The following is a 20,688-nucleotide window of genomic DNA, read 5'->3' as shown; positions in this document are numbered from 1 at the left end:
TGCAAATATATTAAGGATTCTCAACATCAGAGCTCTGAACCTCAAAGATCTAAGCAGCCCAAGGCTCAAGAAGTTCGCCACAGGATAGTTAGCAAAATGAATTAAGGATGACTGCCCTACACAAGAGCACAGAAACCAGGGCAGGGGAGTGCAGTGGGTGAACCTGGCCTTGGCCCAAAGTTTCAGTCAGAAATAAAAGTCTAAGATGAGTGAATAAAATGTGATTCAGCATCAAAAATAGGTTGCTAATCTAATCAGATGACAAGTAGAAACTCAAAGGAAACTCAGTACTACATTACCACTATGAAGAAAAGGAGATTTTAAAAAAGAAAAAAAAAAAGCTCAGAAGGAAAACTTTAGAAGAATAAGTAACTTAGAAAAGTATCTGGGGTAAATTTTAACCAATATGTCTCTAAAACATTCTAAGAGACCAAACAGAAATCAATGACTTCAGAAAAACAGCAAGAAATTTTCTTAGAACAAAATCAGGACTTGGAAAAAAAAAAATCATAAAACAAATATCCTACAAAATAGATCAAGAAGAGATTGGTTTAACATCACTGGATTCCCTAAAACCCAGGATTTAAAAAAACAAATCAGTGGGCACTATATTTTTAAAAATTCTAAGTGAACTTTGCAGAACCATCATGTAAAGATAGAAAGAATCTCCTGAAAAGACTCAGAGAGAAGTAAAGATTCAGAAATGCCACCAAAATCCTAAACTCCCATAATAGAAAAAAAAAAATTACTGAAAGCACTCAGAAACAAGCAATTCAAATGCCAGGAATCTGCAGTCAGCATCAGACAAGACGCAGCAGCTTCTATTAAAAACCAGAGGAGATCTCGGAGAACAATATTCCAAAAAAGGCAAAATGGTTTGTAACCAAGAATAACTTACCCTACAAAGCCGAGTATAATCTTATAAGGGAAAAAACAGGATTTTAACAGACTTTTGAGCACTTTTACTGAAAAGAACTGAGGGTAAGACTTTTAAAATATAAATACAAAAACCATAAAATATAATGCTAATATTCAGATGATTTTCAAAGGATAATAAGCAAATGTAACAGGAAAAACACAACTCCTAAGGGATGATATGCTTTTATTCTGGGGATATGAAAAGGGAATAAGAAAGGAGTGTGAGTAATATAATATTATAGAAGGAAGTAAAAGAAAGTAGACCTCACTAACTTTTAAAATTAAGTTGAACAAGACAAACATGAATATGAACTGAAAAAAAGAACATATATCAAATGGACTTCACATATCTGAAATAAAGTTGCATATACAGACAGGTACATACATTCCATAACGCATGTGCTTCACACACACATGCGCACACACATACACACTCAGAATTAGGTGTAGAAATATATCAAATTCAATAAGGAAATAACTGGGATGAGGAACTGGGCGTTAAGGAGGAAAATACTGAGAGAGAACAGAAGCAAATAAACAAACTTTGATCCTGAATGAAGGGTGGGAGAGGGAGATGAGGAACAGCCAGACTATAATGGGGTTCCTATCAAATGAGGAATGACTGAACAAATTATAGTAAACAAATGTCATGAATATTCTCATATCAAAAGAAATGATAAGCAATGATGTCAGCAAATCCTGGGCAGTATGAATTGATGCAGAATGAAATAAATAAGTAAAAACAATTTATACAAGGACAACATCATTGTAAGAAAAACAACTTCAAAAGACTCTGTTCAATGCGATAATTAACTATTTCTAAAGGACCTATGAGGAAGTAGGTTGCCCTCTTATTGTGAGAAAAGTGACAGTCACAAGGTACAGAAAGAATGTTTTTGTATTAGGTCACTGTGTAGATTCATTTTGCTTGATTATGCTGACTTATTACAAAGGAGTTTTTTGTTTTGTTTTGTTTTTTAATTTTCCCAGCTTTTAATTGGAGGAAGGGATTTTGGAAAAAGGGTAGTCAGTGATGCCCTCCCCCAAAAGGGTTATTATAAACATTTTTTACAATGCACAGAAGAGAACAGAAGGAAGTTCAGAAGGAAGCACAGACAAGCAGGACAGTTTTGAAAGTAACGTGTGGAATTTATTATATACTTTTTTTTTTTTTTTTTTTTTTTTTAAAGCAAGCTGTATGAAATGGAGATTCACGGTTTCATATACAATCCTCTTTTCATGTTCTGCTGTCTATATTGAAATGCTTTGGGGGGGATTTTTAAATTCAAGATAAAAAAATAAAATTATTTAAAAAAAAAAATCTAACGGTAGATTGTCACAGTGGGGGTTCCCACACAGATGATATCCCTGAATCCTAACTTAGATAATTCATAGCAGGAACAATCAGCAGCAGCTGGATCACAGGATCAGGGCAGCAGTGAAGAGAGGCACATCATGAAGCTGCGGTGATATTTCCCTGTCCTGATATGATCACAGGTTGGGCCAGAAGTAGATGTCATTTAGAAGCAGCATCAAGGAAGAAAGTGCTACAGAAGAAAATCCATTTTGTCAGTCTTACTGACAATTGTGACAGCATTCACTCACCTGATTGCGTTTTTTTTTTTAATTACTCAAAGTATTTTATGCTTATCACTAATTAGTAGTTAAGTACCAATCTACAAAGCTACATTTTCAATATGTAAGCACACAAATTCTAGGCGAGAAATACATAGTTTGAATAATATATGTTATTAGGAAACATCTAGAAGGGAAAAACCTTTTTATCATAATTTCATTCTTGCCCTAAGTGTTCAAATGGCAATATTTATAAAAGAGTATAATACATGTTTAATATACTTTTTTAAAAGGGTAAGGAAGGAGAAAAGGAAGGTGAAAAGGAGGAAAGGATCAAAGGGAGAAAAATATATCCATCCAGCTCATTATTCTTGGGACTTATTTTTATTCATCTTTGATATAAATATAAATTTCTCATAATTACAATATAGTACGTATACTCTACCCTGAAATCTGTAATACATGACAACACTAGGTTGATACTATTGCATTAACCTTTAATATCCAAAGATAATAAATTAACAATGACTTCATAATCTGACTTTTAAGTACAAGAAAAGTATTCTGATAAACCCGTATGTTGGTCAGAGATAAATCTGAACAAAGACTTTCACATATTAATATATATTTGGCAATAAAACGATATTTCAGAATTGGACACTGAAATGTCAACAATTTTAACTCTGGTAACGTATATATATAAAAGGAAAAAAAAAACTCAGTGTCCTTGAATTACAAGAAATGTTGCCTATTTAAAATGAAGAATAACAGAATTTTGAAATGATATCTCTACTAAAACAGAATACAGACCTGACTACTTAAACTTAAGATATTTCAGGCTACAGTACAACCCAAAGAAAGGTCTTACACATTAATACCATGTTCTGATGGATTAAAGCTATACATAGTGTTAGGCACCAAAATAAAACGAATGTCATCCAATTCATGGTAAATGCTACAGGTTTGTATAAACACTGAAGTTATACAAATCCACTTAGAACCCTGTGATAAAAACAGTGTTTTCATTAAGGCAAATGAGTTTCTGGAATACAATATCTCTTTATCTGTGGAGAATACATTCTACAGATTCCCAAGAAAAAAATCCTTGAAATTTTTATACATTGATATGTATATGTGTATTTATATAAAAATATAGATACACACACACACACACACACACACACACATATGGCAAGTAGAAAACTGTGATCTATATATAGAAATATCTATAAATACAAAAATATATCTATCACAATTTTCCACTTGCCCTCCTAAAACTCAATGTTTTCCATAGAATTTTCATTTCTTGTGATTGGATAAAGGATAAAGCATCAATTAGGTGCTAATCATATTCTGAATAACTGCCAATCTTCCTTTTAAAAGAGAGGGTGATACTGCACACCAGCCAGTAAGAGGGAGGGGCTGTAGTGGCAAGACGTAGTAAGACCATCAGATATTTGAAACAGCCAATCCTAAATCAGCAAATCAGGAAGGTTTCTTGAATAGTAAAGGAATTCTGCATGGAAAGGACAAATGTTAGGCCTGTCACAAAGTACTGCGGCTTAAAAAGCATAGAATAAAAATCAGGTACTTAAGCATATACCTCTGCAGTGGTGTCACTTTGTTCTTATTCTTGTCAACGGAACCCGTAGATAACTGAAGAAAATTGGGGTTTAATTTATATAATTCTTGAAGTAGCTTCTGTTCATACTCTTGGTGTTTACCCGCCTGGTGGAAAAAGAAAATAAAACTGCAATGGCATTCATATATTAGCTGCTATGAAATATTCCATCTCTCTCCTAGAAGCTTAAAGCCACCAATAACAACAAATGAAAAAGATTCTTCCAACCAAAGACAAACTGACAAACTTTCTAAATTAAGGCAATGTCTCTCCTATTAAATATACATGGTATATGGCAAAAAGGAACAGCAAAAGAAATATTAATTTATTTGGAAATAATTCATTATCTACACAATAACTTTAAAACTCAGGAAAACAAAGTCAAGCACTGTTTAATCAAAGTTCTTTAAAGTAAGAATAAAATGTATTTCCTAACAACCTAAATATTTAACATTTTTTGATATTTAAAAAGCATTATGTAGCATCAAATTAATGCAAAATGAAATAAAATTTCATCAAATAGACCTGCTTCTTATCTGCTGTCTCAGTCACCAAGTCCCAAAAGAAAAACATTTTAACAAGTCTCAGATAATATGATTAAATTATCCAAGAAAGCAGAAAACTTGGGAGAGCAATAGGGAGGTGTAGAGCACAAGGAAAAGGGAAAATATGTAGAGAACTTAATTCAGACAATTAGAAGCAAATAGTAAAATTTTATAGTACTCATTTTGCTATTTGTAGATACAACAGATTGGCGAGAAATATAAATTACTTTAAATATTTTGTGCAAAGTTGAGTACTGCTTATCTTTGTTCAGCCTGATGATGATATACTCTAATAAATAGCTGAACAAAAACTAAAGAAAGATAATGGCATTTATGTGACTACATAATCTATTTAAAAAAAATTTTTATTTTTTGCAATGTTACTCTTTATTCTGAGGCCCCTTAGGTCATACATATATACTTTCCATTCATATTTTCTTACCTATTCTATTTAGAATAAAATATTGAATTTCCTCTCAAAATAAAAGAAAAGGCTCTTCAAATTTATTATGAGAGTTATAGAATAATTATTTTATATTAAAGAAATACTTTAAAAAGAAACACTTCTGGAGTAATATTTATCCTATTTCCAAAAAAAGGTTAAAGAAATCTCTGAAGAACTAAGACTGACTCTATAAAGCATTCACTGCTTCTAGAGATACAAACTCCAAAAGTTTAAAAACTGAAAATTCCCCCTTCACAAGGAGGAATACACTTCCTTTAAATGATTATTGAAGATTGTTTATCAAAATACCTTAATAGGGGCAGCCCATATAATACATGAAAATCTTATTATTACCAGACAATGGTCAAAACATACTATTTTCAAAAAATGCTTTAAATAAGCAAATTAGCTGAAGTCATTTGGTATATTTTATATTATGGTGCAAAATCTAGATGTCAGCAAGTCTTCGTTGGATTCCATCCAAGAAAACTTTCCTAAGACTCATTTTTAATATTGCTTCTAGATCCCAAAGACAACATAAGAAGATTGTACTATTTTTTTTTATTTTTTTTTTATGGAGGGATTTAAACTGCAATTCCAAAGTCAAAGAAGGTAAACTTTTCTCAATGAAAATTAGCAATACACTCTTCATTCTAATTAGACTTGCTCTAGGTTGATGTGAAGAATGAAAGGTAGCAATGAATGCCCCCCACCTTCTAAAAGAGAAGTATTCCTGCAAAAGTCCACAGCCACAAATCTGAAGTCCTCATCTACAATAGGGAAGTACAGCATTATATTTTGGTATAATCCTCATGTAATGTGATGTCTTTTCAAGATTTTCACTTCTAAAGAATATTTATACTATAAATTGAAAGGAGACAGGAGAGGAGGAAAAGTGAAAGAACATAGGACATTAAGCATTCAATTCACTTTTTCATAGGATACTAATTCAATGAACACTTGAAGAGAGAACATAACTCTCTAAAACATCATCTCCCTATCTTGATGGATATATTTTCTAAGACACCATGTAAAAAAACACAGATAAGAAAAAACCTAACTATTGGGCATGACATCCTACTAAGATTACACTTTGCTGATAACATTATTCAACATTACATATTTTTAAAATAAAGATTTCTACTTTTGAAGGAAATCATTTAACAAAAAATAAAAACTAAGGGTTGTTCTCTCTGCAAAGCTGGCAATTCATACTGCTTTACTACCTGCATTTCCTCTTTTGTGAAGCTAGCTGCTTCATCCCCCAATTCATGTAGATACATACAGTCCGGTTTTGGACACTGCATATTCTTTAGGAAGTAACTGCAGTATTTTGTTGTACCTAGAGAAGCCTGCCAGAAAAAAAAAAGAAAATATTTGAAGATAACAAGGACAACAATATAAGTTGAGAAACATATGCCAATGTATATTTCAGAAAAGATTCCATATGAAATTTGGCTAGTATGGACATTTGTTTTGCTTGATTTGATATTGACACTGCTTGCCTTTTCAGTAGATGGGAGAAAGGATAGGAAGGAGAAAAAGTAGAACTCAAAATTTTAAAAGAATGTTAAAATAATTTTGGTGGGGATGAAGGGTAGAGAGGTAGAGACCTGATTCATAATTATATTCTATCAAAAAAGGTTCCTGTAGAAATTAGCAAATGCCTAATTAGATTACCCTTGTCAGGAACTAACATTAATGAATTATAACAGACACATTGTCTTGAAACTTGATATATAAAATTTGTCCAGTAAATAAACTATATTTTGGCCGCCCAAAAAATAGGTCATCAAAAAGAATTTATATTACCTTAAGTGTTCTGCCATCTACTACTACGTTGTTGACACACTGTATGGCTCTGAGAGCATCTTCTGACCGGATATAGGTGACATAAGCACTGGCACTTGGACCCTAAAGTGAAAACATCCCATCCCACTGTCACAAATACTAAATCAAGACAATTACAAAAGACTTCTATTACAATGATGATAAAGAATTTAGGACAATTTATTTGAAAAACTTTAAATAATGAATGTAATTTTCGGTCAAAATAAAGTTTAAAAGTCCAATTGAGAGAAGAAACTTTGAACTTTTAGCTATTCAATTCAATCTTTTGATTTAAACCTAGAAAAATTAAATGACCTGCCTATGGCCACACTGTAAGCAAAATTAAGATCTTGAACCTAGAGCCTTCAATTCCAAATTGAGTACTGTTTTTTCTCTAGTATCTCTTCTATTCAATATAATATGCATATCTTTATCTAGACTATGCGCTACATAGGAATCTGAATCAATGTTATTTGATCTGCAAAAATAAATTAAAATCACAGGTCTTGATTTAAATTTTAAATAAAATTTTCAAATATAATAAAAGCTGCTTTTATAGGAAATTTTATATAACTTTGAGTATAATTTCCAACTTTCCCTCCCCCCCAAATAAGCACATAAAATAAAAACAGATTAATTAGTCATTTAAAAGTGAAAATTAAGATTATCATCCTAATACCAATACTATTAAAATTTCAATGTCTGAAGCCTATGACAGTTGGCAGAAGTATTCTAAGCTAATTTCAATAAAAGAATGAACTCCTTCCTCCCCACTCCCCCTGTCATTTTGGCTGTTAATGAATAGAACAGGAAATCTTTAGGTGTAGATCCCATTATAAATAATTGTACACCAATAGAGGGTGCTATTTAACATCTCTGAACCTAAACATCCATTCATTCCCAAACTAATCATTCAAAAATGAAATAAATTTTAGTAATGAACTACCACTTTTTGGAAACAGAATGACTAATAGCCTATGTTATTACAAAGGTTTGAACAGAAAAAAAAAAAAAAAAAAAGATAAAGATCCCTAAAATTAGTTACCTGTGAGCCTGCATATGATGTGCTATTATTGATGACAACTTTATGTATTTTACCAAACTTCCCAAAATATTCTGGTCGTTTTAAAACCTACAAGAAAAAAAAGATACAATGGGATGTGTTTATATCACTACAAAAAAGGGAATAAAAATTTAAAATACAAATTTTCTCCACTTTTACAAATAAAAATTAGCATATACTACAAAGTTTAAATGAAATGTTATCAAACCCAAATTACAAGTGTATCAATTATCCAATGTGATTATTGACAAAAATCATATGGAAAAATCATAGTTGCCAGGGGAGAATATTTGGGTTTTGTTTTTAACTTTTATCTTTGCCAAGAGTCATTGATAAAGAAAATCAAGTACTAACCATGTTGTAAGTATAAATATAAATCTCAGGACAAAAGGCATTCAGCAATTTAAACTGATAAATTAAAGGAATTTTTCTCTTTAAAATAAACTTGCTCTTGTATTAGTACGATAATGTGGTATACTGAAGGTGGTATCGTAAGATCTATCTATGCTTTACTTGAGCATACTTTCTATACTACTTTCTATAAAGCACAGTCAGTTCACCCACACCCCTGGCTAACAGACAGACAGATACAGACACACACTCACTCTCTGTCTCTTTCTATCTCTCTCCCTCTCTCCTCCCTTTACCCCCTTTCTCCCTCTCTCTCTCCTCTCTCTATCTCTCATTCACTCTACATCCAATTAAAAAGCCTTAGCTTACTGATTTCCAGCAAGGAGGAACAAACTGCCTCTAAAAAAATCTATTCTGTTTTTGGATTGTTCTTTTATGCATTTTTTCCATATAGCAAAGCCTTAAATATGTAGCAAGGCCAATACAACTTTTAACTTCTATAACATATTTATTATGTACCCCATATTTATATAATATAAAAAGTAGGGTTTTGCTTCTAATATTTTGGTAAATGCAAGTACTATCAAAGACTCTTAATATAATATGCTGTTATATTATATGATACTGTATGACATAGCATATATAAATGCATATACACATGATACAGAATTAATAAGGCTATATGAATAATATATATATAAAACATCATACAACTAAGCTATATGAATAATAATTCCTTGCTAGGATCTTTTTCTATAGGGAGTTTATTACCACCTAACCTATGGAATCTAAGTCAATGGTTCACATGGAAAATTCTGGAGGGAAAAATACATGCATGCATACATATACCACATACATATATGAACACCTCTATAAGTTGTCTAATCGCTCCCTTAAGAACAATACAAGTTCATTCTCCTCACTTGCTAGAAAACTGGAATGTATCCCACTGATATTAATTTTCCCATGCATTTTGTTTTCATACCTAAAACCAGTTGAAAGGTCTCCCTTATTTGGAATAACTTCATAGATGGTATGCCCATCTGGGTCCAATGAGCCTCAATGCCTCTGGCATCTCAGATTTTTCCCTCTTGTTAACTAACCTGGAGGAATATTCCATTTTCATTCCCTCATCCTCCCTCAAATAATTACTGCACTCAAATATGCTAAAGTGCAAATCTAAGATTAAAAGTATCAGATCATACCTTGCTCACACCACACACCAACCTGGAATTGCAGAAAAAGAGGTAGAGAATCTCTATAATACTAAAACTCACAAATCAATACAATTGTTTGACTAAGACAAATACAGAAGGGTAACTTTTACTTCCATGATCCTGCAATTTCAAGGTGCTATGGGATTTTAATAACAACAACAATAACAACAGAAGCTAGTGTTTATATCATATTTACTATATGCCAGTTTAATTATCATTTCATTTGACCCTCACAACAACTCTGAAATGTAGGGACTATCATTTTCACCACTTTACAGATGAAATAACTGAGATAAACAAGATTAAGTGAGTTGTCCAGTGCCTAGTCTGAGACCATATTTGAAATCAGGTCTTTCTCTAGGCCCACTAGCATTCTATCCACTGCAGCATCTGTGAGAGGGTAAAGACCTGAACAAACTATAACATGGGAGAAGGAGCAATGGACTAAAGGCTCTTTCTCAGGGCTTTAGCCTTAATAGTAAATAAGGAAGGAAGCAACAACAGGGACAATTCTACAAGGAATCTTATTTCTTCATCTACTTTTTATCTTTCCTACCATGAACAGGTAGAGGATGGAATAAAAAGGGAAGATGATCACTAGTGCATTCAGTGAAAAGCTACAAGTTCATATAACTTAAATGCTGCTTTTAATCAGCATATTAATTCTGTCTACAGAAAAATAAGAAAGCAGAGCATAGGAGCAAAAATGGAAAGTTCTATTGTGGTACACATTCCTTAAAAGTAGTTATGGGAAAAGCTGACTTCTTTGTGATTTAAATCAGATTAACTTATTAAGATGTTTCCCTGTTTACTAAATGTCTAAACAACTCACTATGGGCATTCCATATGGGATGTTGAGTGCTATTTCCATGAGATATATAAATTGCTTACCTCTGGGTCTGCTAAACGCTGGGAGAGTCCTACCACAAAAACGAGGTTCTTTTGTACCACACGTACACTTGCCAAGTGTTTACGATTCTCTGATATCTTCTGTTTCCTTTCATTCTGCTTCTGTTTTTTCTCATTCTTTATCCTTTGCAGTTCTTCCTGGGAGAGTGGTTTATACACTGCTGGATCCTCTGGATATGGCTTTAATCATGATGCAAACACTGTGATTAGCACAAATGTAACTTGGAACAGGATAAAGTTAAAGGAGCCAATATGTTATTTAAATTTTTTTTTAAACTATTTTTGGAACTGACTAGACAAATCGTAATTTTATCTTAACCATCAGAAAAACTCACATCTGTTCATCTCAGGCAATTTCCTTTGATCAATCCTTAAAGCGAATTTTTAAAAGTTTAAAGAAATAGTGGTCAGACTTCTTTAATTTGCAAGATTGCATTGTTATAGCTTTTTAAGGGCATTAAGGACAGAATCACAGGATGCCAGCTTAAGTACTTTAAATGTATATATCCATCACCCACATATTTAAAAAGAAAAGGCTGTTTTCTAAAGATAGGCAGGGCAATGGTCAGCAGCTTGATCACCTGGCCATTAGTTTGATGACTTTGGGCAAGTCACTTAATCTGTAAAAGGAAGAGTTTGGCCTAGATAATACCGTAAGCTCTTTTCAGCTCTAATGGCAAAATAGGAAATAAATAAAAATATTTCTTAAATATCTACTAAGTCCCACTATGTATCAGGTACTCCACTAGGTGCCATGGAGATAAATACAAAATTAAGAGTTCCTCTACAGAGGGGATGCATAGTAAAAATAAAAAGAGGGAAGGTACAAAATAAAAGAGAGAGTGGGAGGTATAGGGAAGGGATAGAAGCTCACTCTGATAGGAATCCCAAGAAGAAATGAGATAGGAAGGCTTTCCAAGCTTGGTGAAACATGTTATGGAAAGGCATGGGGATGGGACTTGGGATATCATATACAAGGAATAGCAAGTAGGCCAACTTGACAACAAAGTCAATCAATAAACATTTGTTAATCCCCCTATGAAGCCTCTGTCCTAAATACAGACCAGAAGCTTGGGGAGGGGGGGGGAGAGCCGCGGGGTGTGAGGGAGGAAGGGGAAAGGGAGGAGAGAAGAGAGTGGGAACCAAAGGTAAAGGGAGCATATGTGAGAAATGTTACAAAGGCAAAATTAACAGGACTTAGAAAAAGATTTGATGTAGGGATGAAGTGAGAAAAGGTGATATCAAGGATGACAACCGGGTGGCAAACTTGAGTAGATAGGAAGATGATGGGGTCCCAGTTAGTAAGAGGGAAGTTTGAGAGTAGAACTAGGAGAAAGAAGTAATGAGTTCATTCAGTTGGAAATAAGAGGCAGGGCTAGACAAGTATCTATTAAAAACTATTTTAAAAAATCATCTATATTATAAATAACTATCTAGAAAAAAGCCATGGAACCCCATGGCTAGAGGGTGTAACCTAGATGAGTATCCAGCCAAGAAGGTTGAACAGGTTTGGCCAAATAGGTAGGAAAAGAACAGGAGAGAACAGTGAGGGAACTGAAAACCCACAGGGAAGACAACACCAAGAATACTGATGATGTCAAAAACTACACAGAGAACAAGAAGGATGAAGATTAGGTCAGAAACTTGACTATCGAAACAGAATGAATGTGGGAAAGGAGTCATGAAAAAATTAATAAAGAAAAGTTCAAGCCCCGTTGTAAAGAACTTTAAATAACAATAAAGAGAGGTAGTATTCTATCCTATAGGCACAGAAAGTCACTGAAGCTTTGGGGAAAAGGGGAGTGACATGTTTCAGATCCATGCTTTAGCAACATCAATTTGACAGCTTTATGGAGGACAGATTAGAGAAAAAACAACAACTGGATACAAGACTTATCAGGAAGCTATTGCAATAGTACAGGAGAGAGGTAATGAGAGCCTAGACTAGGAGAACTGTGGGTACAAAGAGAAGGTGGTAGTAGCTGTGATCAATGCTGAAGTGGCACTGACATGATTTAAAACATAAATTCAATGATAATGAGTAGTCACACATGACTGTAAGATTAAGAACCTAAGGAACTAGATAAACAGTAGTACTTGAAAAGGAAAGGGGAAAGTTAAAAGGGGAGATACGTTTAGGCAAAAATTCTATACAGGCCATGATGAATTTGAAATAATTATGGAATATCCAAGGAAAGGTGGTTTTTTTTTGGTTTGGTTTTTTCCCTGAGGCAACTGGGGGTAAGTGACTTGCCCAAGGTCACATAGCTGAGATAAGATTTGAACTCATGTCCTCCTGACTTCAGGGCTGGTACTCTATCTACTGTACCCACCTAGCTGCCCCTTGGGAGAGATTTTTAACAGCAAACTACATATACAGAAGTAGGACTCAAGATAGATCAGGGATAGTAAATATATAGATTTGGTAATTACATGCATAGAGAGAATAACTAAATCCTTGGGAGTAGAAGAACACCAAAAAAAGTGAGAAAAATTAGAAGGACCAGGCCTATTTACTTAAAATAGGAGACCAGATATAGACAATGGCAATATAAAGGAGATGGAAAAAAAATTTTTTTCAAACTTGGAATGAGTAATTTATTTCCCCCCACACAAGAAAGGCTAAATGCAAAGGATTTACAAACATTCATTAACAGAACCAGATAGTGACTTAGTATAATCAAGGAGACCAAAAATTAATAATCAGATCTGGAAAGAGCTATAATAAAGTAGTATCACAAAAAACTAGAGAGGAGAGAAGATTCAGGAGGCAAACACTATAGAGAAGTAAAGGAAGACAAGGACTGAGAAAAGATCATCAGACAAAATATAGAGAACACGGGTGACCTGGAAAAAGAAGTTTCAACTGAGAAGTAGAGACAGAAAATAATGCAAAAGAGTAAAAAATTACAAAGGAGGTAAAAAAGAGAAAGCAGGTGAAGTGAGATCAGACAATGATTTGGGGCGATGATAGGATTAAATAAAGATTAAGAAAGAAATTTTTGCATGTTTAATATGACTGTCTGTGTCCATTGCTTGCTGTCTTGGGAAAGAGGAAGGGGCCGGGAAGGAGAAAATTGTTGGAGTTCAAAATCTTACAAAGTCAAATGTTGAAAACTATCTTTACATGTAATTTGTGGGGGGAAGGTTAAATGATTAAGTATTTAAAAATAATTTTTTGTAAAAATATTACTGCAGCAAAATATACATGTGCCATATAACGGCACACAGTAGCATGGGTACAATAATTACATGACAAATGAGGGAAAACTAGAACGTATAAAGAGAGATTTAAGAGGAGAAAAAAACAGAAATATTTATTTGGGAGATGGTGACTAACTTAGCTTTGATAAAAGATATCATCAAAGCATCCTATCTTAGTCACTGTTATAAGTTTTTTCCAAACATCAACCAATATTTTTGTAAAATGTTGCAATAACATTCCTGTTTTGATCAATGTTGTATATAATATCAAAGGAGACACTTTACTTTTTATCTTGCTCAGCCTTCTACAGGCTGTATTAATTAAGCTTGCTTCACCCATGCTTTTCAATTTTTACCCATTTGTTTGCTCTTTTGTAGAATTACTTTCAAGGGACAGATAAATGGAGCAGTAGAAAGAGCAACTGCCCTGAAGTCAGAAGGATCTGAGTTCAAATCTACCTCAGACACTTAACACTTCCTAGCTATATGACACTGGGCAAGTCACTAAACCTCAATCGCCTCATACTTAAAAAAAAAAAAAGTTTAAAAAAATTTTTTTAAAGAATTATATTCACTTTTTTTTTTTAATAGCCAACCAAATCCATCAAGAACAAAGTAGAATGGAATGCTTCAGAAAACTCAGCAAAATCTTGATCCAAAAAAGGCTATTTTTAAAAGCATAAATTCTTCTCAGTTTCTAAAATTATTCTAAGTTTTCTAGTCCAATGGTCTTCCTTAGTATGCTCCTGAAAGGAGCCAAAAGTAGCCCCTAGAGTAGGAGGCATGTAAATCAAGTTGCTTAGGTAACTGGTATAACCTCTGCAAAATTCTCTAGTAGTTGAGCCACTCACAAAATTTATCACTTTTTGTTAGTTTTGAAAAATACTACTGTTTTGAAACAAATTTTCTTTATTTTAAAACTTTATTACAACTTAGTTTTGAGTATCTTATAAACACCACAAATATAATTAAAGCAATTAGTACATTTACATTAAGGAACCAAGTATTAGAATTGTACCAAAATAGAATTAATAATTATGTACGTTCTCATTAACTGATGTCCCACTTTAAATAAACAATATTCTAAATTCAAAACTCAATGACTATTGTAACCTCTAATACAGAATTTTTAAAATTATGCACCAAAAAGATCCTGAGATTAGAAATATAGTCAAGAGATTCAAATGCAATAGAGAAGTTTTTACTGTAAAGGGCACTGGACATGAAAAGGGAAAGAAGTTCCTAGAGTTTGTAAAGTACTAACTAGCAAGGATTTAAAGTGTCAGAAAGGAAAAAACCTAATCATTAAGGGGAAATTACAATTACTAGGTGATGTAATTCTTCTTAAGTACTCCCAAAACCAATGCACAGAATAAAATTATCTACCATCTGAACCTCAAATGAAACATGGCATAAGTGTCAGAGGCAAAAGCTATATCAGCTGTTTTCCATTTAATTGTTTTTCTTTATTAGGAGGGGTTCAATTGTGAAGAGGGAAAAGGGTGCAAAGTAGATATAGCTTGTAAATGACTTATACCAAATGACTATAGCAAAAGTTTTCAACAAGATATTTTCTATGACAATCTTTTTGGTTCGCTAATGAAAGTCAAAGAAAAATGTTTTTTTCTTCATGGAAATACATACATTTAAAGCCAGGAGATGTATGTATCTGAAAGTTATGATAAAATACATTATTATTACTTAGTTTTTAAAAAAATGCACTGTGTAAGTGCTGTATATGAACTCAAGAAGAACTAATTTCAAATTTCATCTCAGCTAGCTGTAGGACTTTAGGAAAGTCATTTAACTTCTATATGTGTAAAATGGGGGTAAAATAGCATTTACATCCCAGACTTGTACTGAAGATCAAGTGAGATAATATAAGTACAGTACTTAGCAAATCTTAAAGCACTCTACAGACATTATATTTTTGTTTTTAAAGAGAACAAGAATCACAAATATGTTTCCTGATGTAAACGTCAGATATCCTACTAGTTTTTTAAGTGAAATGTGCATCCAGTGATTGGGGAAATAACTGAACAAAATGTGGCATATAAATGTGATATCAATGTGACATTAAGAAATAACAAATATGAGAAATTTAGAGGAACATGGGAAGTCCTACATGAAAATAACTATAATGATGGCCCCCTCATAACCCCAGGAAAGTAGAAAAGCAGGTGGATGGAGTAGTAGAAAGGGAGACACATCTAGGAAATAAAGCTTATGACTTTTATCAACTGTTTCTACTTAATTATTTTTTATTATTAAAAGTGTGCAAGAAAAATATTCACAAATTAATTAGCAATGTAAAAACAAAAGGTACAAATAAAGGTGTTTTTTTAAGAGCTGCTAACTAGCATGAAATCTAAATAGTATGAAATCTAAGCATCTAACAAAATATAAATTTAAAATACTGCTAAGTTACTGAACTTTCCCCTTTTTTTATAGAGCAACATCAACTTTTTTGTCACTATGTTGAATAAAAAAGTTCTACTAATACTCATCAGAAAAAAAATCCAGAAAATAAAGATGGACTAATAGTAGGACAAATGTAAATGAAAATAACCTAAGGCTTTAATTCACATCTCACAAACTGGCAAAAGATGAAAATAACTAATTCCAGAAAGGAATTAGGAAGATAGGCACATTGATGTTATTATTGGTGGAATTGAGAAGTGGCCCAACCATTTGGAAAGTAATTTGAAATTGTTAAAATGAAATTACTAAAATGTTCACATTCTTCAATCTAGAGATTCTATTATGTTATACCCCAAAAAGGCCACTGACAAGAGCCAAAGTTCATATACACCAAAATATTTACAGTAATATTTTTGTGACAGCCAAGAATTGGTAAACAATGACTAAACAAACTATTTTACATGAATGTAATGAAATATTACTATATTACTATGATGCAAAAAATGACTGCTATAATGAATACAAAAAGATCTACTTAATGTGATAGCATGAAGAGTCAAGAAAACAATGTATATAACTACAATAATATAAAAGGAAAGAACAAGAACAACCCCACACATCCAAATATCCCAAAAGGGAATCTACAAAATTATAAAGAGCAAATATGACTCCAAAGAAGATATATGAGAAGACACTCTCACCCTATTTGGTAGAAGTAGGAAGTCCATAAATATTGCCCACTGTGCAATTCCTCAATGTACTGATCAAGTATATTGATGTTTTTTTTTCCTTCTTCTTTTTCTTTTGTCTTAAAAAAAAAAAATACTACTAGAATGACTCGGGGGGAAGGAAAGCGGGAAGAATTTTGGAAGAAATGATATATATGATGATATAAAAAAATGAAAGAAAAATCAATGAAGATTTTGTGGGGGAAAAAAAGGAAAGATAGACTAAAGATGTAGAATGAGATATTTTCCAACATAGCTACTATGTTGATTTGTTTTACTTGACTATCCTTATTTGTTACAAGAAAGGACAAGGGGATAGTTAATATTTAGTAACAGAGATGCAAAAAAAAAAGAGGACATTAATAAAATAAAACTTTTTTAAGTACAAAAAACAAAATGTGGAACTTCTTTGGAAAAGGGCACAAATGAACAATAATTTTATTACTACCTTATTAACATTTACATACACTTTTTAAAGACCATCTATAACAATAGTTTAGTTTCACATAAAAGCCTTTTTCTTTGTATACTAAAATGACTAATAAAAAATATTTTAAAAAGAAACAAATGCAGCAGCAAAGTTTTCAACTCATGCATTCCACCCAAACGGACTCCTTTTGTTTATTATTAGTGGTTAGATATTCTTCCAAACTATTATAACAATAATTCCTCTCACAATAATCAATAAAAAAGTATGTCATATTTAAATCTATTTGTAGACATTATTTTGATATGTAATTACTAGATCAAAGAAAGTAAACAAGACATGTCTTCTTTTTTCACTTGTTATGCATGTGTTAGTATTTTTACAGGTTACTTGTATGTCAGGTTTTACTTAATTTTATCACTATAGCATTGGTACATCTCTCAAAAACAGCTAAACTTGACTTTAACAACATATTCATAGTATTCTACATATTATCCTTGGAAAGTAAAAATTAGGCAGATTGAGTGTGGATTCAGTCTATTCCCTAACGATTAAAACACCAAGAATTAATTTCTGGTCTCCACACTCCAGAAGTTAGCAGAGGGACTACTCAAATCTTTCACAGTGCCTCAGGGCACTAGAGATAAGGCTAAGACTAGTGCTTTGGGATGAAGTTATTAACCAGGAGTGGGTTCAACCTCCTGAGGATACTGAATCATATTATTAGCTAACCATAGGATGAGAAATACCTTCTTACTACCCAAGAACTATATCCCTGCTCCCACTGTGTTTGGAGAACTTCACTGAATCCAAGCTAATGTCTTCAGTAAAGAATCCTTTAAAAGTGAAGTACTGATCAGGAAATCTTTCTCAATGTTATGATGACCATCTACCAGCTTTGCCACTAATATTCAACAACAACTTTTTTAGGGTTCAGTTCATCCATCTATTGAGATCCTGTCCTAATTGTTTACTGGCACTCAGATTACACATTACTGGAATCTTCCCTATTCAAGGAAATTCATTTCTAGCATAGTCTTCCTCTCCAAAGCCACTCCAGGGCCCTTATGTACGAATGCACTCGCACACGTGGACATGTGCTTTCAAGTACTTTTGAACACTCTGTTGTCTCAATTAATAAGTCTTATGGCTCTATCTTCAAACCTCATCTACAAAGAAATAGTCATCTCCTTCATGATGAATGGTTATGAACCTCATCCATAACTAAGCTAACTGTGAAACCCCTCTTTCTGATCATACCTCCATATCTTTCCATCTCTCCCTCTGTCTTCTCTTGCCCCTATTCTTCATCTTCACTAGCACCATCAATCCCTCTCCCCTCTCTATCATCCTTGCTTTAGTCTCACTTTTCTCCTTAAGATGTGACTCTTTGACCAACTGATTAACTCACTATTCTCTTCTCTCAAATTTCTTGTCTCTGCCAGTTTGCCAAACTCCAATTTGGAATAATCAACTTTCTTCATTCTTAATCCTAGGGAGGTGAAGAAAAGTTAAACAATCTTTCTAACTGGGTTTATTTCAAATTTGTGGTTTAATCTCTACCAGGCCCCCCTTAATGCTGTATGGGCAACTCCCTTAGTTTTTCTTAAGACTATCCCACTTTCTGTTACAGCCATTCCAAAATTTATCTTCTCTTTTCTCTCATATCTTGCCTCTTTTAAAAAAAACTCCTCTCTTCTCCATGTAAGATCTTACCTACTTTAGAAAAGAGACTTGAAAACTTATTCTCCCCTAATCCACATCTTTCTTCCCTACTAAATAGTATTTTCCCAATGGTTTCCAATTTTTTTTTCTCCCTTCCACTCTCCCTCCAAGATGGTAAGCAATAGAGAGATGGAACTCTGAAAAGGTGTATTTGAATCTAAAGACAGCAGAGCACTTAAAGCTAATTATCTACTCAATATATGATAATGGTTCTATAAACATATGGTGATATGATGGCTCTCCTCATGATTAGCACTTGCTGAATGTGTTGTGATAAGGTAATCAGAGGTAAGGATTGAGGGATGAGGGAGATGATCAGATTCTCTCTGCTGCAGCTCACTGAGGAGAGGAGACTTCAGGCTTCAGACTCCAGAGTCCAGGATTCAGCTTTAATGAGGCGAGTGGTAGCTTGCCTGCCTCCTTCACTTCTCCTAAAGACCAAGGACTTTGACTGATCCTGAGGCCCTCCAGGATCTAGCCCGGAATTATAGTAATCAAATATAGATTATACATGTACAACCATACTAAACAAATTTCCATATTAGTCATGTTATGAAAGAACAATCAGAAAAGGAAAAAAAAAAAAAACATGAGAAAGAAAAAACAAAACAAAACAAAACAAAACAAAACAAAAAAAGTAAAAATAGTATGTTTTTACTAGTATTCAGATTCCATAGTTTTTTCTAAGAATGTGGACAGCATTTTGCATCATGCGTTTTTTAGAACTGTCTATGACTATTACTGAGAAGAGCTAAGTCAATCAAAATTGATCACACAATTTTGCTTGTTACTATTCTCCTGTTTCCTCTCACTTCCCTCCATATCCATTTATGTAAGTCCAGGTTGTTCTGAAATCTGACCGCTTATCATTTCTTATAACACAGTAGTATTCCATTACCTTCATAAACCACACCTGTTCAGCCATTTCCCAACTGATGATCTTTCCTGCATTTCAATTCTTTGTCACCACAAAATGAGCTTATGGGCCTTTTCCCTCTTTTTTATGATCTCTTTGGGATAAGAACATAGTAGTGGTATTCCTGGATCAAACTGTGTGCATAGTTTTATAGCTTTGGGAAAAAAATTCCAACTTTCTCTCCAGAATGTTTGAATCGTTTCACAGCTCTCCTCCAATACATTAGTGTTCCAATTTTCCCATATTTTTTCCAACATTTATCATTTTTCTTTCCTGTCATATTAGCCAATTCAATAAGTATGAGGTGGTATCTCAGAGTTGTTTTAATTTGTATTTGTCTAATCAATAGTGATTTAAAGCATTTTTCATATGACCATAGATAGCTTTAAATTCTTTATCTCAAAACTGCCTATTTATATCCTTTCACCATTTATCAGTTAGAATTTATCTTATAACCCCAATCCACATCTTAAGAGTCTTCATCACACTCTTCATCTCTAGTATCTGACTAAGGAGATAGCTCTTCTTCCGGTTAAAATAACTACCTCAATTTTCCCTTTTGTGGATTTCCTTCTGTCTTCAGTTTCTCCTTATCAACAAAGTCTTTTCCTGCAGCCTAAAACACATCCAAGTCTCCCCCTCTTAAATTCAACCTGATCCTGGCATTACAATTCTTTTTCCTTTCACACTAATGAAGCCTCTTCTCATCCTCCCATAGCTCAATGTAAAATTGTTTGTTTTTCTGTCTTCCTACTATGATTCACAAATAAAAATGTAAGATTTTCCAGAGCAT

The 20,688-nt window shown here is 33.1% G+C and overlaps 1 protein-coding gene across 3 annotated transcripts in view; it reads right to left on the bottom strand.

The window, feature by feature from the left end:
• Positions 1–20,688, bottom strand: part of CNOT4 (CCR4-NOT transcription complex subunit 4) — a 171,283-nt gene that overhangs the window by 60,472 nt on the left and 90,123 nt on the right. For all 3 annotated transcript variants that reach the window (XM_074267842.1, XM_074267843.1, XM_074267840.1), the window contains exons 3-7: positions 10,457–10,654; positions 7,980–8,066; positions 6,917–7,018; positions 6,331–6,456; positions 4,097–4,221 (exon numbers count right to left, since the gene is read on the bottom strand). In XM_074267842.1, the coding sequence (XP_074123943.1) occupies positions 4,097–4,221; positions 6,331–6,456; positions 6,917–7,018; positions 7,980–8,066; positions 10,457–10,654 (638 nt within the window). The remainder of the gene's footprint in view (positions 1–4,096; positions 4,222–6,330; positions 6,457–6,916; positions 7,019–7,979; positions 8,067–10,456; positions 10,655–20,688) is intronic.

The sequence above is a fragment of the Sminthopsis crassicaudata genome, chromosome 5, assembly GCF_048593235.1.
Source record: "Sminthopsis crassicaudata isolate SCR6 chromosome 5, ASM4859323v1, whole genome shotgun sequence".
Lineage (NCBI taxonomy): Eukaryota > Metazoa > Chordata > Mammalia > Dasyuromorphia > Dasyuridae > Sminthopsis > Sminthopsis crassicaudata.
Note: the sequence above shows the minus strand (reverse complement) of the source record. Positions and strands in the feature narration are given on the sequence as shown.